The following is a 25,694-nucleotide window of genomic DNA, read 5'->3' on the forward strand; positions in this document are numbered from 1 at the left end:
TGGGACAAGCGCAGGCTCTATTATTGGGGCACTGTCATGGGGGAGAGGGGTAAACATTCTCTTTTATAGATTTTCCTGTATCTGGTATTATAAGCAGCAGGACGGTTACAAGCAGCTGGATGTGCGTGCTTTATGTGTCACATTATCGCAGAATGCTGGGGATTGTAGTTCTCTGAGCTCGGTTGTATTCTGTATATTCGCCGTTGCCATGAGAACAGGACTCCATGGGCGTGGCTTACGAGGTCTCAGCCTGCTGGGGGCGTGTGCTTGCGAGGTGCGGGCCGCAAAAGTGACAGGGGGTGTGGTTGCCCATGTCACGTGGTATATGTGCCGCTGGCTCCCAGCATGCACCGCTGGTAAACAGGAATGGCGGATGAGGAAGGGGAGGGCGATCCCGGTTTAAATAACATGGGCAACCAGCTGCAGCTTATCCCCGGTAATGTATAGCACGACCAGGGAGGGTGTGACTGCTGCTCCGTACTGTATACCGAACCTGCACCGGCCTGGGTTTATCTTGTGTCCATCCCGTGATGCATTGCGCAGACAGTTCTCCACCTTAACCATAGATGGCGCAGTTCTAGCAGCCAATCAGAAGGTTGCTTTCATTTTTAAACCTTCACTGATAAATTGTTACCTGGAATCTGATTGGTTGTAATCTATTTACTTTTTTTATTTTATGGTGCTCGGTATTGTCTCTCCCATCATGCACTGCACCGCCTTATAAATTTAAAGGAATTCTTTACTAACACTGCGTGTCATGTCGCAGGTTGACCCACTCATCAGTCACACGTTGTCGGGGGATTCTGAAGTACAGCTGCCATTAAACAGCCCCTTGACATGCCGGAGCGTGACATAGCGCCATGTATGGTAATGACGGCGGTGTTTCAGGGGTCTCACCGCCTCCAAGACACCCATAAAGTGGGCGTGTCTTATCCTAAGGAGTCTTGGGCGCAGGGAAGTCTGACATTCTGTTTCCCAGACTCTTGTAATTTTAAGGGGCGATCTTCCGAATCCACGGATCCTGTCCACGTTTTATATATTACACTAAACCGTATTGGCGAGTTTTGGTGTGAATGGCGCCATGTCTCACACATTTCTCCTCCTGACAGAGAGTGAGGAAGATGATGACATGGAGATGGAAGATCCTGACGGAGGAGACCAGGAAGCGCCGAATATCATCAATTTTGATACCAGCTTACCGACGTCCCATGCAGTGCGTAACAAGGGGTTAACTTAAAGGGGGTGAATAACAATAAAGCTTCTCGTATCCGGAAACCTCCTAGAACCGCGAGGTCAGTGAATGAAAACATCTTTGTTTACATTCAGCGGCTGAAAACCTGAACAGACCTGAGGGTGCGTTCACACGCGGCAGATTTTGTTGCAGACATTTCTGCGCCGGAACATCAGTCCGTTCATCTGAATGTGGTTGTCGACAAAATCTGCCGCGTGTGAACGGACCCTCCAACCTCCGGCACGCGGGAACAAAACGCGGCAGAGTTTCCACCCAGAGATTCTGCAGAGTATTACAGCAGCCGCGCAGCGGATGAGATCTGATCCACACGCTGCGGAAAGCAAGGAACGTGACCTGCGGTGCGGATTCTCAATCTGACGCATATCTATTTATTTTGCATATAGGGGGCGCTGTGGCCGGCTCTATTATAGGAGGCGCTGGGGCAGTCTATTATAGGGGGCACTGGGGCCGGCTCTATTATAGGAGGCGCTGGGGCAGTCTATTATAGGGGGCACTGGGGCCGGCTCTATTAAAGGCACTGGGTCAAATTATATTATTGGGGTACATGGACAGGCACAGGATCTGTTATAGGGGGCACTGTGGCCGGCTCTCTTATAGGGGCACTGGGGCCGGCTCTCTTATAGGGGCACTGGAGCCGGCTCTCTTATAGGGGCACTGGGGCCGGCTCTTATAGGGGGCACTGGGGCCGGCTCTCTTATAGGGGGCACTGGGGCCGGCTCTCTTATAGGGGGCACTGGGGCCGGCTCTCTTATAGGGGGCACTGGGGCCGGCTGTATTAAAGGGGCACTGGCTCAAATTATATTATAGGGGCACATGGACAGGCACAGGATCTGTTATAGGGGCACTGGGGCCGGCTCTTATAGGGGGCACTGGGGCCAGCTCTATTGGACCGGGTTCCGACGTAGCGTAAACGCTGCAGAATTTCTGCAACGGAAAATTCTGCAACATATACAGTAGCCACAAAGTGGATGAGATTTAGTGAATCTCATGCCCACGCTGCAGAAAAAAACCGTTGCGTTTTAGTTAATTTTTCGTGGCGGGTTTTACTATTGTGTTCGATGGGGATGCAAAACCCGCAACAGAAAGCCAAGTGTTGTGACGTAATCGCTGGAATTACGCTGCAAAAATCGCAACTCCGGGAAAAAAAAAAAATCATACTTACCCAGAACTCCCTCCTTCTTCCTGCAGTCCGGCCTCCTGGGATGACCTTTCATCCCATGTGACCGCTGCAGCCAATCGCAGGAGGCCGGAGTAGGTGCAGAGAAGAGGGAGGGGTAAGCATGAGCCGCTTTTTTCCACAGCGGAAATTCAGTTCGGAAAAACCGCACCACAATGTGGTGCGATTATTTGGACGGAATGTACTGCGGGTTCCAGGTCGCACACGCTGCGTGATTTTTTTTACGCAGCGTATCCAACCCGTGGGAACCCGATCTTATAGAGGGCACTGGGGCAGGTTCTATTATGCAGGCACAGGGGGGCTATTTTATAGGGGCATTAGGGCAAGATCTATCATAGGGGGCACTGTGGAAGGCTCCATTATAGGGCCACTGTGCCACCCCAAATGACACTCATGGGCCCATCTTGTGGATGTGATTGTACTTCTTGCTCCGGTCTTGACAGGCCTGTGACGAGCAGTTTCCTTCTTTAGGGTCAGAAGGGGAAAACTGCCACTCAAACGTAACGTCGTTAATTATCCTCAAATCCAGGACTAAGTGTCGTGATATATTGAGCGTCCAGTGTCGTCTGATTCTGTGGCTTTTCTGGGTTCGCAGTACCTGGGCCTGGACATGGAGGAGTTTCACGGCAGAACGCTGCATGACGATGACAGTTGTCAGCTGATCCCGGTGTTACCGCACATACAAGTGATGTTAATACCCGGCCAGACGCTGCCGCTACACCTCTCCCGACCACAAGAGGTCAGCATGGTGCGGGGCCTCATCCAAAGGGACAGGACGTTTGCCGTTCTGGCCTACAGGTTCGTAAGGGGGGTATACGCTGTATACGGTATATACAAATTCCTTTAACCCGGCATTAATGGGACTATTTTGGGTACTGGATTAAAAAAAATTCAATGTATAATCAGAAGTGACGTCCATCGTGAAACGCATTCATGATATATATTTTTTATGTATTTTTTTTCAATGGCAGCGAGGGTCTCCAGAGAGACGCCCGCTTTGGGACGACCGCAGAAATCTACGCCTATCGCGAGGAGCAGGAGTACGGAATAGAAACGGTGAAAGTGAAAGCCGTCGGGCGGCAGCGATTCCAAGTGCTGGAAATGAGAACCCAGGCAGATGGGTGAGAGGAGGAACTGGCAATGACTAAAATACAAAATATCCCACGTGCCCCGCAGTCCTGAATAATCCCTGATGGGAGGGGGACCCGACTGTTGGTACCGTGAATCTGCCTAATAATGCAGTGACCCCTCCCCCGCTCCTATATGGCTACACAACGAGGTAGATTTGCCATCCAGGAAAGTTTGGTGATCAAGTCATTGATTTCTACATATTATGTAATACTATTTTTCTGAAGTTGTCTGAAATCCCCCTTCTCAGTGGATCTGTCTCTTCCATGCTGTACACTGCAGCTCTGCTTGTTCAAATTGGACATTAACATTTAGATATTGAATATGTGTTCTGACTTTATACCTTCTCTCACAGCTGATGGGCTTGTTACTGTGCAGGTAAGAGCTATCAGTAAGGACCCCCTGCACACGCAGCGGATGTTGCACATTTTCCAATCCGCAGCTTCCTCGTTCTGTTCTTGACGATCAGTTTCGCCCTTTTCAATGTAAAATCCGCCGCAAAATCTGCACGTAAAACATGCAGGTTTTGCTGCAGAAATCTGAGTGCAGGAAGGAGAGAGATTTCTGCCGCTGCTTTCTTTTAGCTCACAGAGGATTACGTAGAGAAATACAATGTACCGAACCCTCAGCTCTGTGAGCAGGACTAAGTCAGGATGTATTTTTCAGCCTCAATGTACAGCAAGCTCTTCAGAATGGTGAGGATTTTAAACACAAAAATATCTTAGTTGCCAAACTTTTCATGACACAATAAAGCTCTGCTTAGGTTATACTGGACTGGCCCTTTAAATTCTTGTCCAAGTAGTTTTCCCCGTTGTAAAGCGTGCCCCATAGTACAGAACGGGCACACGTGGTTGATACCTTTTAAAGTTAACAGCATGTTTGTCTTGGCCAGGATCCTGCTCGCTCGGGTACAGATCTTACCGGAGAGGGTCCTGCCGTGTCCAATGACGTCCATCCAGCTGGATTCTCAGAGTCGCCATCAAGTTCTCCCATGCAGCACAGCACTCAGCAGCCGGAGCCCACAGAGTACCTGCCAGTGGCTGCACAAGTACCGCAGGGTGAGTAACAGCATTGTGTGACCCTTAAAGGGGTCCTCCGCCAAAATTAATTTGTAGAACAGTCCAGCTTTGAGTTGAACAATTGTCCTGTCTGAGGCCTCAAGCACACGAGCGTATTTTTTCCCTCCCGTAAATACAAGTCCGTAGTCACCCGTATTTACAGACCCATTTTCTGTGCTTTTCTTTACACGTAGAGAGAGATACTGCACGAATCGGCAGCCCCTTCTCTCTATCCAGCTCTGATCGGCAGCCTCTTCTATCGGTGCTGGATAGAGAGAAGGGGCAGCCCGAGAGTTTCCGCAGCGGAACGCAGCGATAGAAAGAAAAAGAAGTTCATACTTACCCCGGCCGTTGTCTTGGTGACGCGTCCCTCTTTTGACACCCAGTCCGACCTCCCTGGATGACGCTGCAGTCCATGTGTCCGCTGCAGCCTGTGACGTCATCCCAGGCGGCCGGACTGGAGGAAGAAGCAGGGAGTTCTGGGTAAATATGAACTTTTTTTTTGTTGCAGGTTTTTGAAGTCAACTGCCGATCAGTGCAGCCCCTATGCTCTATCCAGCACTGATCATTTAACTCTTTCAGCTCCCTGGACAGTGACTACCGCTGGCAGTAAGTACCATGCGTAGCAACGCTCCCGTACTTACGGGAGCCCCATAGACTTCTATGGGGCGGCCCGTGCCGTAGTTACGGCCTGAAATAGGACATGTTCTATATTTTTCAACGGCCCGGGCACCTTCCCGTGAGCAAAAGGGAAGGTACCCGTGGCCAATAGAAGTCTACGGGCCCCTTAATTACGGGCGTCTTTACGTTCGTGTGCATGGGGCCTGACAGTCTGGTTGCTAGGGATACAATGTAACAACTAAAGGGTTGTCAAGCATTAGCACCCGAGAAACCAACCAGTCTGCGATGACTCAGGACTTCAGGGCAGAGAAGGGGCCGGAGTCTTGGCGGGACTTGACTGCACCTTTTATCTCTTCGCGCTCATCCACAAGTAGCGGAATTGCTGCGTATTTTCAGTAGCCGCATACGATACATTCAACAAATCTCATCCACAGGCTGCGTAAATATTCCGAACAGAAATTCACCTGCGGTGCCTATTTTTCGTACATGTCAATTCCTGCTGCGGAAAGTGACTGAAATGCTGCGTTTTTCAGGGGAGTCGCCGTCCCCCCAACACTGAGAAAAACGCAGCAAAATCAGCACCATTTTCTGTAGTAAAAAAACGCAGGAGATGGTGATGGTTTTCCCGCTGCTGAATTTCTGCTACTTTGTGTGGAATTGCTGCAGCAATTCCGTTACATGTGGACGAGCCCTCGCTGCCGCGTTACCGTATTCTTGGAGAACCCCTTTAAGAGTGAGAGGTCCCTGGTTGGGCTCGTCCCCCATATTTGGTGTCCCCCGTTCTATAACGACCGTCGTCCATATTAATGTTTTTCTTTATCGTTACCAGAGAAAGTTTTATTGTGCCAATCTGACGTCCTGGCCCTCGTGGCTCTACGCCTTGTACGACGCCGTGAGTATCGCAGAACGATTGTCAGCTCTCTGGTTGGTTTGTTGCTTCCCGAGGGGTATGACGTGTACGGATCAGGGTTCACCTTGGTTCTAGTGTGTGGGGTACGGCTCATCAGGTTCTCCATCATTGTGGGGATTGTAATTCTACAACATGTGATAATCTGCATCTTTCTCTAGGATTTTCTCATGGAGAGGGTGAAACGACAGCTGCATGAGTGGGATGAGAATCTCCGGGACGATTCTCTGCCGGCTAACCCTATAGGTGAGACCAAGTGGGAGTCCGTTATGTCTAGTGAAAAGTTTCGCAACTTTCGAATAAACTTTTCAATTCATCATTTGTAAATTCTCCGCTTGCTGTCACTGGACTGAAACATTCCTGTTTACATCCTGAGGGTTTCAAGACGTCCTAATACTTTTCAGAGCTGAAGGTTTTGTTACAGTTGTATCCTGTCCAGACAATCCTCTGTGAGCTAAACACATCAGCAGCACAAATCTTTCTCCGGACTTGATTGTTTGTTACAATGTATCACTGCAGGTATAATGTATCAGTCTGGAGTTTGTGACAGGATCATCTGCACTGATACAATGTAACAACCCTTGGCTGTGGGAGAATGACTAGGCAAGAATGGGGTATTTAGACTGACAGCAAGCAGAGATCTTGACCTGGTCTTGACATTTAGCGTAATTTTGTTGGTGGTTCTGGGATAATCTGTAATGTGCTTACAGGTTAATGAATAACCATTTCACTGAGATCCCAGCATGCATTGTGCTCTTCTGCATTGTTGAAGTTGTTGCCCTTCTTTTTTTTTTTTTACATTATACAACCGTACAGCGCCTGGTATAAACACCACGTCTCCCAAAATGCAGCACAGCAGAGCATGCTCTGTACACAAAACCTGCAGGTGAAAGCAGTAAGAGGCCATACAACCAGAGAACTAACAGAAAAAACATAAGTGTGAATGCAGCTCTGGATGTGACTGGAGTAAAGCCAATTATTTTTCAAAATGATACATTATATAAACGTTTATTCTATAACATGATGATCAGCAGCGAACTTGCGCTTTAATCTCCGCTCTCGTCTTAATTCTATGACCATCTTTTTATCCTCCGCAGTTCTTTATTCTCGCTTTCACTTTTTTGCGGTCAGATTTCTCGTATCGCGTTGCGGCCTGCCTGCCCATTGATGACACGCTGCGTATTCAGCTGCTGAAGATTGGAAACGCCATCCAGCGGCTGCGCTGTGAACTGGACATCATGAGCAAAGTGAGTGCCCCCTAATGGAGAGGAGTCAGATCTACAATGCGATGTATGACCTGTGACCCCTCCCCCTCTTTTGTAGTGCACGTCCCTCTGCTGTAAACACTGTCACGACACGGAGATCACAACCAAGAACGAGATCTTCAGGTGAGAGCAGATGTGACGTATCCAACATGTGAACCCACGAGGGGAGAAGATCGAGATCTATCTATCTATCTCATATCTATCTATCTATCTATCTATCTATCTATCTATCTCATATCTATCTATCTATCTCATATCTATCTATCTATCTATCTATCTATCTATCTATCTATCTATCTATCTATCTATCTATCTATCTATCTATCTCATATCTATCTATCTATCTTCTATCTATCTCCTATCTATCTATCTATCTATCTATCTATCTATCTATCTATCTATCTATCTATCTATCTATCTATCTATCTATCTATCTATCTATCTATCTATCTATCTATCTATCTATCTATCTCATATCTATCTCCTATCTATCTCCTATCTATCTCAATCTCATATCTATCATCTCGAGCATCCTCACAAATCTTGTGTGTAATTGACGTTTATTGCCTCTCGCAGCCTCTCCCTTTGTGGCCCCATGGCTGCCTATGTGAATCCTCACGGTTATGTACACGAGACCCTGACCGTCTACAAAGCTCTAAACCTGAGCCTGGTGGGCCGCGCGTCTATAGAGAACAGTTGGTTTCCAGGGTGAGTGTGATGGAAGATGAGACCGGTGGGCATTTACCTCATACACTCCGGGTCCACACAGATACACAAGGCAGATGGTAATCAATGACCAGAAGGAAATAAGCAGGTTCTCTAGGGGGAGCACAACGGCAGATCCTTTACTGGGGTTTACCCCTCGCTTTTCAGGGCCTTCTGTGATATTCTCACTGCGGGGAGCCCTCCACCGGCGTCTGTGCACACTGAAAATCAATGGGCAGCCACTAGCCGAGCCGCCCTGGATCTGGCCCTCATTATGCGGCTACAAGGAGCGTTGTTTGGGTATCGGATAAAGATAAAAATGAGTAGATGGTGCCACCTGGTGGATGAATGAGTGAAAAGCACGGACCATAGCAGAACATTACAATCTATCTAGTCTAGCGTCCAATCCTCTGTAAGCTAAACCCATCAGCAGCACAGACATTTCTCTCCTGTCCTGATAGTTTGTTACAACGTATCAGTGCAGGGAAAATCTCTCATCCTAGAGTCCATATCATTGAGCTCAGGGGATTGTCTAGCCTGAATACAATTGTAACAAACCCTCCGGTGTGAGAAGACTCTGTGTGCTGTCGGTGAATCCTTGTTTACAGCCAGAGATCTTGGAAATGGTAAGGCATAGAAATAATGTGGATGAGGAAGTTGATTTTCATAACATAATGTTACATATGAGGCCGGAGTGTTTATTGATGTTCGAGATCGCGAAAAACAGAAGTGGTAACGGAGGGGCGATATATGGCGTGCGGATATAAAGCGGAAGGAAGGAAATATCTATCATCAAACGTTACATAATAGGAAAGAACAGCCTGATGTGAAATAGAGTTGCAAAATGTGGTATATTTATAGTGTGTGTACAGGACCTCAATGAATTATATATATATACATATTTATATAATTTTCTCTCGGCGGTGGTGGTATATATACATACACTAGTCCTTAATGAATTAGAAGATCAAAAAGTTAATTTCAGTAATTCATAAAGTGTCTCATATATTCTATAGATTCATTACACACAGAGGGATCTATTTCCAGCGGCGTGGCATGGAGGCGATCAGCCTGTGGCACTGCTGAGGTGATATCTATGCAGCGTGGCATGGAGGCGATCAGCCTGTGGCACTGCTGAGTGGTTATCAATGCGGCGTGGCATGGAGGCGATCAGCCTGTGGCACTGCTGAGGTGTTATCAATGCGGCGTGGCATGGAGGTGATCAGCCTGTGGCACTGCTGAGAGGTTATCAATGCGGCGTGGCATGGGGGCGATCAGCCTGTGGCACTGCTGAGAGGTTATCAATGCGGCGTGGCATGGAGGCGATCAGCCTGTGGCACTGCTGAGTGGTTATCAATGCGGCGTGGCATGGAGGCGATCAGCTTGTGGCACTGCTGAGGTGATATCTATGCGGCGTGGCATGGGGGCGATCAGCCTGTGGCACTGCTGAGAGGTTATCAATGCGGCGTGGCATGGGGCGATCAGCCTGTGGTGCTGCTGAGGTGTTGTCAATGCGGCGTGGCATGGGGGCGATCAGCCTGTGGCACTGCTGAGGTGTTGTCAATGCGGCGTGGCATGCGGGCGATCAGCCTGTGGCACTGCTGAGGGGTTATCAATGCGGTGTGGCATGCGGGCGATCAGCCTGTGGCACTGCTGAGGGGTTATCAATGCGGCGTGGCATGCGGGCGATCAGCCTGTGGCACTGCTGAGGTGGTACCAATGTGGCGTGGCATGGAGGCGATCAGCCTGTGGCACGGCATGTCCTATTATTTGAATTTCACCTAAAACCTAGGGAATAGATGTGAATATGTGTGGTGTGGTTACTCACATTCAGTGGAAGGTGTACACACACACACACGCGCGCGCACACACACACACACGCACGCACGCACGCACCGGATCATCTGACACCAGTCATAGAAAATTCTATAAATTCACTTGTAAATGTAGAAAACCCTTCAGGAAGCCCAAATTAAAACGTGGCCATGAAATCTGCTGCGATCACTTTGTATTAATAATCACATGCCAGATGAAAGGAATCTCACGCCACGTCCTGTCGCATGACATTTGATTTTATTCTTCCTTCTCCCCGCGCAGCTACGCCTGGACGATCGCACAGTGCAGAGTATGCGGCAGCCACATGGGGTGGAAGTTTACCGCTGTACGGAAGGATTTGTCCCCGCAGAGATTTTGGGGTCTGACCCGTTCAGCTCTGCAACCTCGAATCCCAGTGCCAGAAGAGGAGGAGGAGGAGAGACCGGACCAGTCCCCGATTCTCTGCCTGTGAATGGCGCACATCACCGCTACGCTTCGGATGTATCGTAGATTGTGGGGAGGGGGTGCAGCCTCCGCATGTGACACTTCTCTGTGGGTGAGAGGAGGATCTGTTCTGGTCTACACGGATGGAGCAGAGGGTTCGGCCCACGTTAGGAGAGGGACCCCCTCATCCTGGTATCTCAGACCCGCACGTCCACTTCTGTCTGCACCGCGCACTTCTCCTGCGCTGACACATGTCCGTCTTCTGTCAGACGCAGCGCTATACGGCTGTCCCGTCCCGAGCACCAGGTCCTGTAAAGCAGGGATTCCCGGCTCTCTGTATGTCAGCGCGATCTAGGACCGGGGTCCGTCTTTTCCTGCGGCTCTTATGTAAATAGGACAATCAGAAAAAAAAAACAACATATGGAATATTCTAATAAACTTTGTTTCAATTATTTATCTCTGCTTGCGGTCAGTGAATGGGAATATTCTTATTTTCATGCAGACACTGAAAACCCATCCACTTTAATACATCTCACAGCTGAGTGTTTGTTACAATTGTATCCAGACAATCCTCTGTGAGCTGAACAGTGGACTGCATTTCACCTGCACTGAGACATTGTAGCAAATGCTCCGGACCAGAGAGGAATGTGTGGTGATGCTATATTTATTTCAGAGGACTGAATAAAATTGTTGCAAACACTCAGCTGTGAGAAGTATTATATCAGGACGGGATTCCAGCCTCGGAATGTAGGGAAGTGTTTTTATTCACTGGCAGCAAGCAGCAATTTTGAAAATCATGAGGAATTGAATGAGTGTTAACCACATAAGACTGGAAAACCCTTGTATTCACGACTCTACTGTAAACTATAATAAAGAGCATTTCCAGTTCTCATGCCCATATTCTTGTTCATAGGGGGCGCTAGAATAGCTGATGCTGGTTTAGTAATCAAATGTGAATTGTCTTTATAAGTGACAACCACTTCAGGCTGAAATGTATCGAGCAGTTGTCACTTCCCCTCCCCCGCTCCTCTTGGCAGAGTCTACGCAGCATATTACTCAGCAGGGGGCAGCACTGAGCTCAGGGGAACACCTCCCCGGGGCACGATGGGACGACATTCAGAATATTACAGATTTAGTTAAACCTATTTTATTAAAGGTGATAGAAATGCAGTGGCAGAAAATCAGGTCCCAGAATTCAGTCCGGTCAGTGCCACGAAGGGGAATCACCGCGCCAAAGGACTATGGATCAAGCAGGAAGGACGCTCGTCCGGTGTCAGAGCTGCCCCTCCCCCACAATCCGGGGGTCACCACCTTGTTTTTCTCTGTTCAATGAGAAGTGAATATTGCGCCGCACGATTATCGATGTCTGGAACATAGAAATAAACTAAATCTTCAACAAGGCAACGTAAAGCGTCTGAGTCTCTGCTTTATGGGGGGATCGGCTGGCATGAGCCTGGACTGCGCCTCCGGTGCCCCCCGTTCAGGGGCAGCTCTGCTGCGAGCCAAGTAATCAGAGGCAGACCGGTTGCTAGGGACAAACTGCCTGACAACCCCAGTGCAACCAGTCAGAGGGCTCCCGGATGGAGTGAGCAGCGTCCGTCACACCGTGCCAGTCCTCATGCCACGGTCAGACGTGGCGGAGCGGTCGTGGATTTTAGGTGCAGGTCCACAACAATTTGCAGCACATTCCATGTGGACAGGGTTTTTAAAACACATAGCGGAAAAAATAAGTCCCAGCATGTCGCGTGGCCCGGTCCCAGCAGATCTCAACCACAATGTTACGCCCAGATGCCCCCACATCTCCGATTTGCCAGATACATTTACACACCGGCAGGATCCGTAGCGGAAATCCAAGGCGGACACTCGGATCGTGGCCGCGGAGGTGCAGCTTTATCTGCCGCGGATCAGCCCTATTAGATGTGGCTAATTCGCAGGTTTTTTTTCAGCGCGAGAATAAAGTAACCGGCTCCTTAGTCTTGACTTTCTTTTTTCGGCTACATGAGTCGGGGATTACAAAAACCTCATTCACACCCATCGGGCATCGGATGTGGATTGTTTGCAGATTTGACATGGACTCCGTGCCAAAGCCTGAACGTGTGAACAGAGCCTAAGGCCGGATTCCCACATAGCGTAAACGCTGCGGAATTTCCACAGCTGAATTTTGTGCAAAAATTCCGCAGTGTTTACAGCAGCAGCAAAGTGGATGAGATTTAGTAAATCTCCGGCCCGCGCTGCAGTAAAAGCCCCGCAGCGTAAACGTTAATAACCCGACCTGCGGTGCAGAATTTAATTCCACAGCACATCCGTTTATGCTGCGATTTTGTTGATTTTCTGCTTTGAAATCAATGGGGGATGCAAAACCCCCAACAGAAAGCCAAGTGTTGCGATTTTTGCGGCGCAATTGCAACTACAGAAAAAAAAAAATCATAACTACCCCGAACAACATCCTTCTCTCTGCAGTCCGGCCTCCGGGGATGACTTTTCATCTCATGTGACGCTGCAGCCAATCACAGACTGCAGTGTCACATGGCTTGCAACGTCATTCCCAGGAGGCCGGACTGCAGAGAGAAGAGGGAGGAGTAAGTACGAGTGCTTTTTTTTTTCCACTGCGGAAATTTCGTCCGAAAAACCGCACCAAAAATGTACTGCGGGTCCCAGGTCAGATACGCTGCGTGAGTTTTGCGCAGCGTATCCAACCCGTAGGAACCCGGCCTAAGGGTTCATCCACACGACCATATTCTCAGTTCATGCTCCCTACAGCCACTAGGGGGAGATAACCAGAAGGATTGAGTTCCCTGAGCTCCCTCTAGTGGTGGCTTCAGGCAGACAATGTCATTATGTATCTAGGAGGGGATTTGGCGTTCTAGATCAGGCAGAGCTCCAATTTTCCGATACATAAATCGGCACAGAATACCGGACCCCAAAATGACGCTGAGTAAAAATGTGCATATTCAAGAATAGAAATTAAAGAGGTTTTCGGTGATTCTACACGGAGGCGGCGACCATAAGACCACCGATGTGAAATCCCAGGACCCCTAATTTGTAATTTTCTATTATTTCTGGGCAGCGGGTCTGTAGATAAATAAGTGAATGGCAGGAGAGTAACATAAAAAACAACTTTACTAAGAAGACATATGAACTGGGAGGAATCGTGATCAAGTCGCGCACAGCGTGGAGTCACATGCCGGGCGCGCGGCGCTTTGGCTTTAACATTTGTGCGCGGCTCGTCCCGTCATCTGTAAATAAAGCTTCATCATTGCGGAATGAAAAGTTCTGCTGCTCGATAATAAAGACGGTAATAACAGATCCGACCCTTAAACTTCCACCAGGCAGGAGACGCGCCAAATATATCACAATGGCGCACGCTGTATGATAAACACGGAGCAGCTTGCTGGCGTTGGACTCTTTACTTGCGGCACCTCCTGCTTGGATTTCTTTAGACCAATATTTGGTGAGAAAAATGTTAACGCGTTCTAAGCCGCGCTCCTTTAAACCGGTCTAGTGAAAAAAGGGTCTCATAATAAATGTGGCGCGAGGCATGTCGGGCATTTTTTTTTTTTTTGGGAGAAAAATTTAGCTTAGAAAATCTCCCCTTACGTTTCAATTTTTCACCATATTCAAAATCTCTGCATGCAGTCAGTGAGTAGGGCCACATCCCAAGGCTGAAAACCTGTATAAACCTAAGGCTATGTTCACAAGCCGCAGATTTGCTGCATACATTTCTGCGTCTTCCCCATACATCTGAATCTCTGCACCTGCTGCAGAAACAACCCGTCAGAATGAATGTTTCAGTCAATAACTCTGCCACCTGTGATTAAGACCCAGTTCACACAGAAGTTTTTGACGCGGAAATCGCGCCACAAACGGCCGACATCGCCTCCCATAGATTTCAATGGGACGCGGAGGCGACATGCTCTTCCTTCAGGCGTTTTCATCTCTGACCTTCCATTGACAACAACGGAAGGCAGAGAAATCTGTTTTCGCAACGTTTTTTTTTGCCCACGACGCTCAATGGCCGCGGCCGAAAATTGCATGTTGTAAGTCTGCGTATCACGCTTTTCACGCGTCACAATTATTGTATGTTTGTTTGTTGTAATGTTCCAATCTTATAAAACTTCATGTAAAAACAAAACAAAAAACAAACCATCAGCTGTGAGAAGTATTAGGTCTACACAGGTTTTCAGCCACTGTAAACACGATTTCCATTCACTGACAGCAAATATATACCTTGCAAATGGTGAGGAATTGAAACAAACTGTTAGAAAGCTGCAGATTCTTTCATTATACAACGATTCTGCTTTAAATACATAATAAACCGGGTGACCTACTTGACGTTGTATTGATAATGGCGGCCGGGTCCGGCAGCCATGTTTCCGGTGTAATAAATAACGGTGATGAGGAGACCAACTTTGCATCTTACGGAAATCTTGCTGGATCCGGACTTTTGACTCAACCAGAAGATTCCATTATGTTTCATGGGGGAGTCTCCATCCGACCACCCCGATTCCCCCTTCCAGGGTCAGCGCAGTCACGCGGCAGTCGCTTCCCGGCGTTATTCTGCGCCTTCGCTTCTCGACACACCGTTCAGAAGTTCCTCTTTGTCGGCCTGGAAGCCGCTTTCCTTCCAGCGCTCCCGCAGTTCCTGTAGGATTCTCCCGATATCCTTCCCTGAGGAGATGCCCATACGCCGCAGGTCGTGCCCGCTGACGGGGAAGCGCGGCAGGGTCCACTGCTCCATCTGTCTCAGGAGTCGCTCTTCACCCTGGTACTTCAGCAGTTCACACACCTTCTTATGGGCGTCCGTCTCTCGGGTCTGAAAGAAAACAGAAACCGATAAGAAACGGTGGAAGATTCAATCTATAGAGAAGGGGGGAGGGAAAGGAACATCCCGATCCTTTGATGCGACTATGTAAAAAGCTATTAAAATATCGCAGTTCCCACAGTGGCCACTAGAGCAGACACAATAAACGGATATTCCCTGCATTCTGCAGCTCACTCGTCAGCTTTGCTGTATAGACTGGGACAGAGTCAGCAGAGTGACAGCTCTATCGTACTGCGGAGGCCTCGATAAGGCAGGATGGTAACGCTATATACACAGATAAGGTTCTGTATGCAGCTCCCCTGCCCGTCACTGATCTCTAGTAAGTTATCCCCAGTACACGGGGTCGGGCGGTTACAACCTTATGTCATTACCCAAAATTACCAGCGACTCAAGGTTCAGTGTCGTTCCTTTAAAGTGTCACTAAACGTTTATAGTCATAGTGACGAGTCAGAAGTTTTGATCGGTGGGGTCCGAGCACGGAGACCCCCACCGATGATCAATGTGCCGCTTCATTTCCGATCAGTTTTCCCCATAGACTTTCTATTGAGCCCGTCCACCGGTCCGAGGACAGCCGTCCAGAAATGAAGCAGCGCAGCGATCACTTCTGCCGCCTCGTTTTAGCAGCGGGCGGGGGTCTCAACTCTCCGATCAAAACTTCTGACGCGTCACCGCGATACATCTGCATCCCAATAAGAATATCCCAGACCCGGCCACAGATCAATCGGCGAATTGTCATTTTAACTTCTGGCGCTGTCGCTTTGTGGAGGTCGTCGTTCATGATGACATCACTAACGTACAGCGGCGTAACACTCACATCGGTCACATAGTCCTGGAACGGTTTCAGAGGTTCCCGCTCGGTGCGATCCGCCGTCAGCTCCCTGCGTTCCTTTAGTAAGAATAACGCCAGCCCCTTCTCCTCTTTCGAGATTTTCAATCTCAGGTCCAGTTTCTGGACACCCTCCGAGTGGGAAAACAGCGCGGTCAGGAGGGTGATGGGTTTAGGAGACAGGTGCCCGGCCTGGGAGCAGACACGACAAAACTCCTCCAGATTCCCATTCTCCGGTAATCCTGGAACATACGCAAATTTGGGTCAATTTTATTATGACAAGATTAAACCGACCCCCGGACACCAGAGCTTCCCGGGCAGATCAGCAGGATCGGACGTCTTATGGGGGGAGGGGGTCGCAGAGAGTAATGGAGGCTGGAGGGGTTTGGTCTTGATTAGCAGTCAGAGACGAGAAGGATCTGTTCGGGCTCATCCGCACCATAAAAAACACGTTACGTTTTTTTGCAGGAATTTTGAGGCAGATTTTGACCTGCCGCACTTTCTGGCCACGTTTTTCAGCCGCGACCTTTAAGCGCCAAGGACAAAAAAAACAACAAACCCCTAGAAAAACGCTTTCTCTGCCTCCCATTGATTGGTCAGAGTCGGAACCGCGCCGAGAAAGAGAATGCCGCTTTTATGGCGAGCGGCTAATAGCAGTTTCGGACATTTTCTGGCGCTGATTTCCACGTAAAAAACAAACAAACTGTGTGAACTGGGCCAAACTGCGTCAGAATCAGAGCCAAAAAACGTCCGAGACGCCTCCTATTGATTTTAGTGTGAGGCAGAGGCGTTTCTCCCCACGGCGGCTTTTAGCCTCTCTCAGTAAAAGGAAGCGGCGTGCTTTTTCGTGCCGCGGATGCGCCTCTGACCTCCCATTAAAATCGATGGGAAACAGAGAAAGCATTTGAGGCTTTTTTCCCCCCGCGGTGCTCAATGGCCGCGGCTGAAAAACGCTGCGAAGAAAGCTCCAAAACCCGCGGCAATAAAGTGCAGGCAGGTCAAAATCTGGCTCAAAATTCATGAAGGAATTTTAAGGCAGATTTTTCTGCCTGCAAAAAAACTCAGTGTGAACAGGGCCTTACCACAAGTGGTTAAATACCGCCGCGGGAAAGAACGCCTCCTCCTGCCATTGAAATCAATGGGAGGCGGTTCTGATGTTTTTTGGCGCTGATTCCAACGGTAAAATTAGCATAAAAAAAACCTCTGTGTGAACTGGGCCTAAGATACCAGAAAATGTGTGTGTAAAGGAAGCCGTAATGTGACAGACACCCACCAACGTGAGGCGCTACTCCCAGCTGGTAGATCAGTTGGATCAGGTGATTGACGTGGTTTCCCTCCAAGATCTTCTTAAGCTCCACCCAGATTCTTTCCCCCGAGATGCCGCCCAGTCCTGGTGCATTTTCTCGTATTGCGTCCAGCGTGGACGGACTGTGGTCTCCGGATTTCTCCGCTATCCTCCCATAAAACCTGACAAGACGAGGTAAGTGATGAGTTCAGTCTAAAAAAAGTAAAAACTTATGACAAGGACTCCGGGAAAGGCAGATGCCCCCGAAAACCTCACACTATCTAACACTTTACATCTTATACTCCAGTCACCTCCAGAGCTGCATTCAAGATTCAGCTGACATCCAAGCACTGAACAGAATCCGGCCTTAGCGGAGATCCTACAACTTGCCGCACTCTGCTCTACTGACATGCTTTGACTGCTGAACAGTGCCCGGTGCAAACACTACACCTCTGAAAATGCAACACAGCAGAAGGCCTAGTCCACACGTGGCGTAACTACTGCGGATTTATTTCATTGCGGAAAATCGGCGGCATGATACGGTAGCAGAGGAGTGAAATCTCATCCACAGGCTGCGTACGTGATACGCGGAGATTCCGCACACAAATTGACCAGCGTTGCGTTTTTTTAAGCCTCAGAACGTCAATTGTGGCTGCGGAATCGCTTGTATTTTGCTGCTGGTTTTCCCCATTGAATTCAATGGGAATGTAAAACGCTCAACAAATAGTCAAGTGTTGCGACTCTTGCGGCAGAATCGCAGCGATTAAACCGCAAAAAACATTATACTTACCTCTGACGTTCTGCCGGCCGTCCTCCTGGGATGACGTTTCTCCCCATGTGACCGCGGCTGCAGCCAATGACAGGCCAATCACGGGCTGCAGCGGTCTCCTGGGATGAAGCGTCCTCCCATAGGCCAGCCTTCCAGCAGACCGGCTAATTCTGCAGTTTTCCGCAGCGGACATTCCGGCCAAAAAACTGCACCACCAATGAATGCGGTTTTTCACCCGGAATTCCCTGCGGCTACCGTGTGTAACTTTAAGCAACGTATCCGCCGCGTGTGAACTGACCCGAATACATCCTGAGTCAGCCGTGAGGAGAAGGGGGATGGGAGGTTCTAGGCCCTGTTCACACTGAATTTTTTTGCAGTCAGAAAAATCAGCCTCCTAATTCCTTTAGACTGCCTGCACTCTCTTTGCCGCGTTTTTCGGCCATTGAGCGCCGCAGGCAAAAAACACACTCTCCGCCTCCCATTGATGTCAATCGGAGGTCAGAGACGGAAACGCCCGAAGAAAGAACCGGTCGCCTCTTTTACCCGCGAACACCCCAGCGGCGATTTCGTCAGTTTTTGCCACGGTTCCCGACGCGTTTTCCACAGCAAAAAACTCTGTGTGAACAGGGCCGGTTCTACGGTTTCAGAGCGAACAAGAAACCGGCAGCGCGGTGAATACAGCGGAGACAGGACGAGTCTGAAGAGAACAAATGAAGTATTTACAGGATGACGAGTCCCCCCATCTTTGTAGGTAGTCGCTCCCCGCCACGGTCCCCCGCTGCATAGGTCATAAGGTCACGGGCTGCCCCCGTGATAATAACAATCTCCAGTCACCTGAGGTAGCGCAGGATTCGCAGATAATCCTCCTGGATCCGTTTGGCTGGATCGCCCACAAATCGGATGTGACGGTTCTTCAAATCCTCGTAACCATTGAAATAATCGTACAGCGTGCCGTCAAATCCTGGAGGAAAGACAACAACACCACAGACGATAAAGACCTGAGCGTCGGGGACGGGGATCGCCGATTAGATGGATTAGTGAGGTCTATTCACCCCTACCGATCAGACATGACTAATCAATCCTACACGCCATTCCCAGCCTGCGGCCGCAGCAGGAGGAGACTGTATTGTAACGCCCTGAGTATCGATAAATTGGCCTTTTAAATGGGAAACCGTAGTGACCGCGGCCACCATTACAGCTCCTGTAGTAGTCACACAGCTTTCCCAAACTCCTGAACGGCAAACCTAAACAGGTAAGGAACGCCCCTCCGTCAATTACCCAGAAACATGGAGTTGATGGTGAGATCTCGTCTCTCGGCGTCCTGCTCCCAGTCCGTTGTAAACTCCACCTCCGCGTGGCGTCCGTCTGTCCGCAGGTCGACCCTCAGCGTCGTGATTTCAAAATTTTGGTCGTTAATCTGAGAAATAGTAAGACACGGGCAGAGCGTTAGGAGAACGGGAATGACGCCCCTCCCCCACATCTGGAGAAAATAGCGCTGCCTACCGATGGGCACCCCCCAGTTAATGAGTCACCCTCCCCCGGAGCGCCTATGATACATGAAGAGCCATGGGGGCAGGGAGTAGACACATGCCGTCACCCAGAGGTCCCGACATAAAGGGGTTTTCCCATAATCAGTATTAATAATCTATCCACAGGACTAGTGATAAATATCTGATTGGTGGGGGTCTGACCTCTGTGACCCCCCCCCCTGGTCCTGAGAATGGGCTTCCCTGGCCGTCTCTGCGCACCCCATATAAGTGGAGGGACTGCACACGCTCAGGCGCCGCTCTATCCATTCATGAGGCCCACAGGGACGACCGGGGGTCCAAGCGGCCGGACTCCCACAGATCAGATAATTATCACCGGTCCTGTGGATAGATTATAAATACTGATTATGGGAATATACCCCCCCCCCATACATTTGGAAGGGGCTCTTAAAGAGTCTCTGTCGCCACATTATAAGTGGCCTGTCTTGTACATGATGTGATCGGCGCTGGAATGTGGATAACACCAGTGGTTTTTTATTTAGAAAAACGATCGTTTTTGACAGAGTTATGACCTATTTTCGCTTTATGCTAATGAGTTTCTTAATAGACAACTGGGCTTGTTTTACTTTATGACCAAGTGGGCGTTGTACAGAGGAGTGTATGACGCTGACCAATCAGCGACCAATCAGCGACCAATCAGCGCCATACACTTCTCCCCATTCATTTACTCAGCACATAGCGATATAGCTACATCGCTATGTGCAGCCATATACACACACCATAACGTTACTGCAGTGTCCTGACAATGAATATACATTACCTCCAGCCAGGACGTGATGTCTATTCACAATCCTGACCACTTCTGTAGCGTCTCTGTGATTTACAGCATAGTACAGCGAGATCTCGCTGTACTATGCTGTAAATCACACAGAAGTGGTCAGGATTGTGAATAGACATCACGTCCTGGCTGGAGGTAATGTATATTCATTGTCAGGACACTGCAGTAACGTTATGGTGTGTGTATATGGCTGCACATAGCGATGTAGCTATATCGCTATGTGCTGAGTAAATGAATGGGGAGAAGTGTATGGCGCTGATTGGTCGCTGATTGGTCGCTGATTGGTCAGCGTCATACACTCCTCTGTACAACGCCCACTTGGCCATAAAGTAAAACACGCCCAGTTGTCCATTGAGAAGCTCATTAGCATAAATCTAAAATAGGTCGTAACTCCTTCATAAATGATCGTGTTTCTAAATAAAAACCACTGCTGTTCCCTACATTACAGCGCCGATCACATCATGTACAAGACAGGCCACTTATAATGTGGCGACAGACGCTTTAAATTGCACCCACTAGCACAATTACAAAATGGCGGCCAGCAGAGCGCCGTTCCTGTAGAGTGGCCGCGCCTCACCCTCGCCGTCACGGTGCCGTGTGTCTCTCCTTTATTGTTAATTAGTCGAATTCCCTCCTTGAGGAACAGATCCTTCATCTGATCGGGGGTGGCGGGGGTGGCAAAGTCCACGTCGTGCGGCTGTTTCCCCGCAAGAAGATCCCGGACGGCTCCTCCTGCAATTCGCAACTCATACTTCTCCCGCGCAAATAAACCTGCGACAACAAGATTGTAAATATCATCATCCGTATTACATTTCCTATATACACCCCCTCCGGCCGTCACCCGTATACACCTCCTATATACACCCCCTCCGGCCGTCACCCGTATACACCTCCTATATACACCCCCTCCGACCGTCACCCGTATACACCTCCTATATACACCTCCAGCCGTCACCCGTATACACCTCCTATATACACCCCCTCCGGCCGTCACCCGTATACACCTCCTATATACACCTCCTCCGGCCGTCACCCGTATACACCGCCTATATACACCCCCTCTGGCCGTCACCCGTATACACCTCCTCCAGCCGTCACCCGTATACACCTCCTATATACACCCCCTCCGGCCGTCACCCGTATACACCTCCTCCAGTCACCCGTATACACCTCCTATATACACCCCCTCCGGCCGTCACCCGTATACACCTCCTATATACACCTCCTCCGACCGTCACCCGTATACACCTCCTATATACACCTCCTCCGTCCGTCACCCGTATACACCTCCTATATACACCCCCTCCGACCGTCACCCGTATACACCTCCTATATACACCCCCTCCGGCCGTCACCCGTATACACCTCCTATATACACCTCCGGCCGTCACCCGTATACACCTCCTATATACACCGCCTATATACACCCCCTCCGGCCGTCACCCGTATACACCTCCTCCAGCCGTCACCCGTATACACCTCCTATATACACCCCCTCCGGCCGTCACCCGTATACACCTCCTATATACACCCCCTCCGGCCGTCACCCGTATACACCTCCTATATACACCCCCTCCGGCCGTCACCCGTATACACCTCCTATATACACCTCCTATATACACCTCCGGCCGTCACCCGTATACACCTCCTATATACACCCCCTCCGGCCGTCACCCGTATACACCTCCTATATACACCCCCTCCGGCCGTCACCCGTATACACCTCCTCCGGCCGTCACCCGTATACACCTCCTATATACACCCCCTCCGGCCGTCACCCGTATACACCTCCTATATACACCTCCTCCGGCCGTCACCCGTATACACCTCCTATATACACCCCCTCCGGCCATCACCCGTATACACCTCGTCCAGCCGTCACCCGTATACACCTCCTATATACACCTCCTCCAGCCGTCACCCGTATACACCTCCTATATACACCTCCTCTAGCCGTCACCCGTATACACCTCCTCCAGTCACCCGTATACACCCCCTCCGGCCGTCACCCGTATACACCCCCTCCTCCAGTCACCCGTATACACCCCCTATATACACCCCCTCCGGCCGTCACCCGTATACACCCCCTCCTCCAGTCACCCGTATACACCTCCTATATACACCCCTTCCGGCCGTCACCTGTATACACCTCCTCCACCCGTCACCCGTATACACCCCCTTCGGCCGTCACCCGTATACACCCCCTCCGGCCGTCACCCATATACACCCCCTCCGGCCGTCACCCATATACACCCCCTCCGGCCGTCACCCGTATACACCTCCTCCAGCCGTCACCCGTATACACCTCCTATATACACCTCCTCCAGTCACCCGTATACACCTCCTCCAGCCGTCACCCGTATACACCTCCTATATACACCCCCTCCGGCCGTCACCCGTATACACATCCTCCAGCCGTCACCCGTATACACCTGCTATATACACCTCCTCCAGCCGTCACCCGTATACACCTCCTATATACACCTCCTCCAGCCGTCACCCGTATACACCTCCTATATACACCCCCTCCTCCAGTCACCCGTATACACCCCCTATATACACCCCCTCCGGCCGTCACCCGTATACACCCCCTCCTCCAGTCACCCGTATACACCCCCTCCGGCCGTCACCCGTATACACCCCCTCCTCCAGTCACCCGTATACACCCCCTATATACACCCCCTCCGGCCGTCACCCGTATACACCTCCTATATACACCCCCTCCGGCCGTCACCCGTATACACCTCCTATATACACCTCCTCCGACCGTCACCCGTATACACCTCCTATATACACCTCCTCCGACCGTCACCCATATACACCTCCTATATACACCCCCTCCGACCGTCACCCATATACACCTCCTATATACACCCCCTCCGGCCGTCACCCGTATACACCTCCTATATACACCTCCTCCGGCCGTCACCCGTATACACCGCCTATATACACCCCCTCCGGCCGTCACCCGTATACACCTCCTCCAGCCGTCACCCGTATACACCTCCTATATACACCCCCTCCGGCCGTCACCCGTATACACCTCCTATATACACCCCCTCCGGCCGTCACCCGTATACACCTCCTATATACACCTCCTCCGGCCGTCACCCGTATACACCTCCTATATACACCTCCTCCGGCCGTCACCCGTATACACCTCCTATATACACCCCCTCCGGCCGTCACCCGTATACACCTCCTATATACACCCCCTCCAGCCGTCACCCGTATACACCTCCTATATACACCCCCTCCGGCCGTCACCCGTATACACCTCCTATATACACCTCCTCCGGCCGTCACCCGTATACACCTCCTATATACACCCCCTCCGGCCATCACCCGTATACACCTCGTCCAGCCGTCACCCGTATACACCTCCTATATACACCTCCTCCAGCCGTCACCCGTATACACCTCCTATATACACCTCCTCTAGCCGTCACCCGTATACACCTCCTCCAGTCACCCGTATACACCCCCTCCGGCCGTCACCCGTATACACCCCCTCCTCCAGTCACCCGTATACACCCCCTATATACACCCCCTCCGGCCGTCACCCGTATACACCCCCTCCTCCAGTCACCCGTATACACCTCCTATATACACCCCCTATATACACCCCTTCCGGCCGTCACCCGTATACACCTCCTCCACCCGTCACCCGTATACACCCCCTTCAGCCGTCACCCGTATACACCCCCTCCGGCCGTCACCCATATACACCCCCTCCGGCCGTCACCCATATACACCCCCTCCGGCCGTCACCCGTATACACCTCCTCCAGCCGTCACCCGTATACACCTCCTATATACACCTCCTCCAGTCACCCGTATACACCTCCTCCAGCCGTCACCCGTATACACCTCCTATATACACCCCCTCCGGCCGTCACCCGTATACACATCCTCCAGCCGTCACCCGTATACACCTGCTATATACACCTCCTCCAGCCGTCACCCGTATACACCTCCTATATACACCTCCTCCAGCCGTCACCCGTATACACCTCCTATATACACCTCCTCCAGCCGTCACCCGTATACACCTCCTATATACACCTCCTATATACACCTCCAGCCGTCACCCGTATACACCTCCTCCAGCCGTCACCTGTATACACCTCCTATATACACCTCCTCTAGCCGTCACCCGTATACACCTCCTCCAGTCACCCGTCTACACCCCCTCCGGCCGTCACCCGTATACACCCCCTCCTCCAGTCACCCGTATACACCCCCTATATACACCCCCTCCGGCCGTCACCCGTATACACCCCCTCCTCCAGTCACCCGTATACACCCCCTATATACACCCCCTCCTCCAGTCACCCGTATACACCCCTTCCGGCCGTCACCCGTATACACCTCCTCCACCCGTCACCCGTATACACCTCCTCCGGCCGTCACCCGTATACACCTCCTACATACACCCCCTCCAGCCGTCACCTGTATACACCTCCTATATACACCTCCTCCAGTCACCCGTATACACCTCCTATATACACCCCCTCCGGCCGTCACCCGTATACACCTCCTATATACACCTCCTCCGGCCGTCACCCGTAGACACCTCCTATATACACCTCCTCCAGTCACCCGTATACACCTCCTATATACACCCCCTCCGGCCGTCACCCGTATACACCTCCTATATACACCTCCTCCGGCCGTCACCCGTATACACCTCCTATATACACCTCCTCCAGTCACCCGTATACACCTCCTATATACACCCCCTCCGGCCATCACCCGTATACACCTCCTCCAGTCACCCGTATACACCTCCTCCAGTCACCTCTTTATAAGGACTCACCTGTCAGGGTTTTGAGGCTGTCCGTGAATAGAGCCTTGAATTGAGGGCTCTGCACAATCATGGTGGACAGATGACGGGTGTGTAAGAGGTGGCGGGTGTGTAAGAGGAGCCGGCCTAGCATCTGCGATCAGTAGATCATCTGTCTCCTGAAGTCACCCGGCGGACTCATGTGTTTCGTGTGACGCTGACAAACTTCCTAGGGTGGCCCGAGAATCACACGCTAGGAGGACGACGTATATTCAATCACAATTTCCAGCCCGTCCTCACTTCAGATAACGTTACCTGAGCGGCGGCCATTTTCTAGTAGACCACCACTAATTCAACATAGGAAGAGAACGTCACCAAAATGGCTACGGATATTGCGACAACGCGGCCTGATTACGTCATCACTGTGCGTCCTCGTAGTTCTGCCGGCAGTCAGATACATATTTACTGCTGGCAGTTGCCCTTAGATGATGACTGGCAGGAGATAGTAGC

General features: G+C 50.5%; 2 protein-coding genes across 3 annotated transcripts; one reads left to right on the forward strand and one right to left on the reverse strand.

Annotated features, from left to right (window-relative positions):
• The first annotated feature begins 286 nt into the window (after positions 1-286).
• On the forward strand, positions 287-11,260 carry CRBN (cereblon). Of its 2 annotated transcripts, XM_075831884.1 has the most exons (11): positions 287-436; positions 1,110-1,213; positions 3,025-3,227; positions 3,401-3,550; positions 4,450-4,615; positions 6,066-6,128; positions 6,305-6,389; positions 7,275-7,390; positions 7,467-7,531; positions 7,985-8,116; positions 10,211-11,260. In XM_075831884.1, the coding sequence occupies exons 1-11, from the start codon at positions 367-369 to the stop codon at positions 10,398-10,400; spliced, it is 1,344 nt and encodes a 447-aa protein (XP_075687999.1). In that variant the 5' UTR covers positions 287-366; the 3' UTR covers positions 10,401-11,260. The 2 variants fall into 2 exon arrangements, with proteins under 2 accessions (XP_075687999.1, XP_075688000.1); XM_075831885.1 differs by lacking the exon at positions 1,110-1,213 and having other exon boundaries at positions 382-436.
• Positions 11,261-13,474: 2,214 nt separating this feature from the next.
• TRNT1 (tRNA nucleotidyl transferase 1) lies at positions 13,475-25,551 on the reverse strand. Its single transcript, XM_075831886.1, has 7 exons — positions 25,218-25,551; positions 20,977-21,170; positions 19,353-19,491; positions 18,909-19,035; positions 17,294-17,487; positions 16,009-16,262; positions 13,475-15,185 (listed from the first exon to the last, which is right to left on the reverse strand). The coding sequence occupies exons 1-7, from the start codon at positions 25,336-25,338 to the stop codon at positions 14,925-14,927; spliced, it is 1,290 nt and encodes a 429-aa protein (XP_075688001.1). The 5' UTR covers positions 25,339-25,551; the 3' UTR covers positions 13,475-14,924.
• Between the last annotated feature and the right edge of the window lie 143 nt (positions 25,552-25,694).

The sequence above is a fragment of the Rhinoderma darwinii genome, chromosome 7 (assembly GCF_050947455.1).
Source record: "Rhinoderma darwinii isolate aRhiDar2 chromosome 7, aRhiDar2.hap1, whole genome shotgun sequence".
NCBI classification, from domain to species: Eukaryota; Metazoa; Chordata; class Amphibia; order Anura; family Rhinodermatidae; genus Rhinoderma; species Rhinoderma darwinii.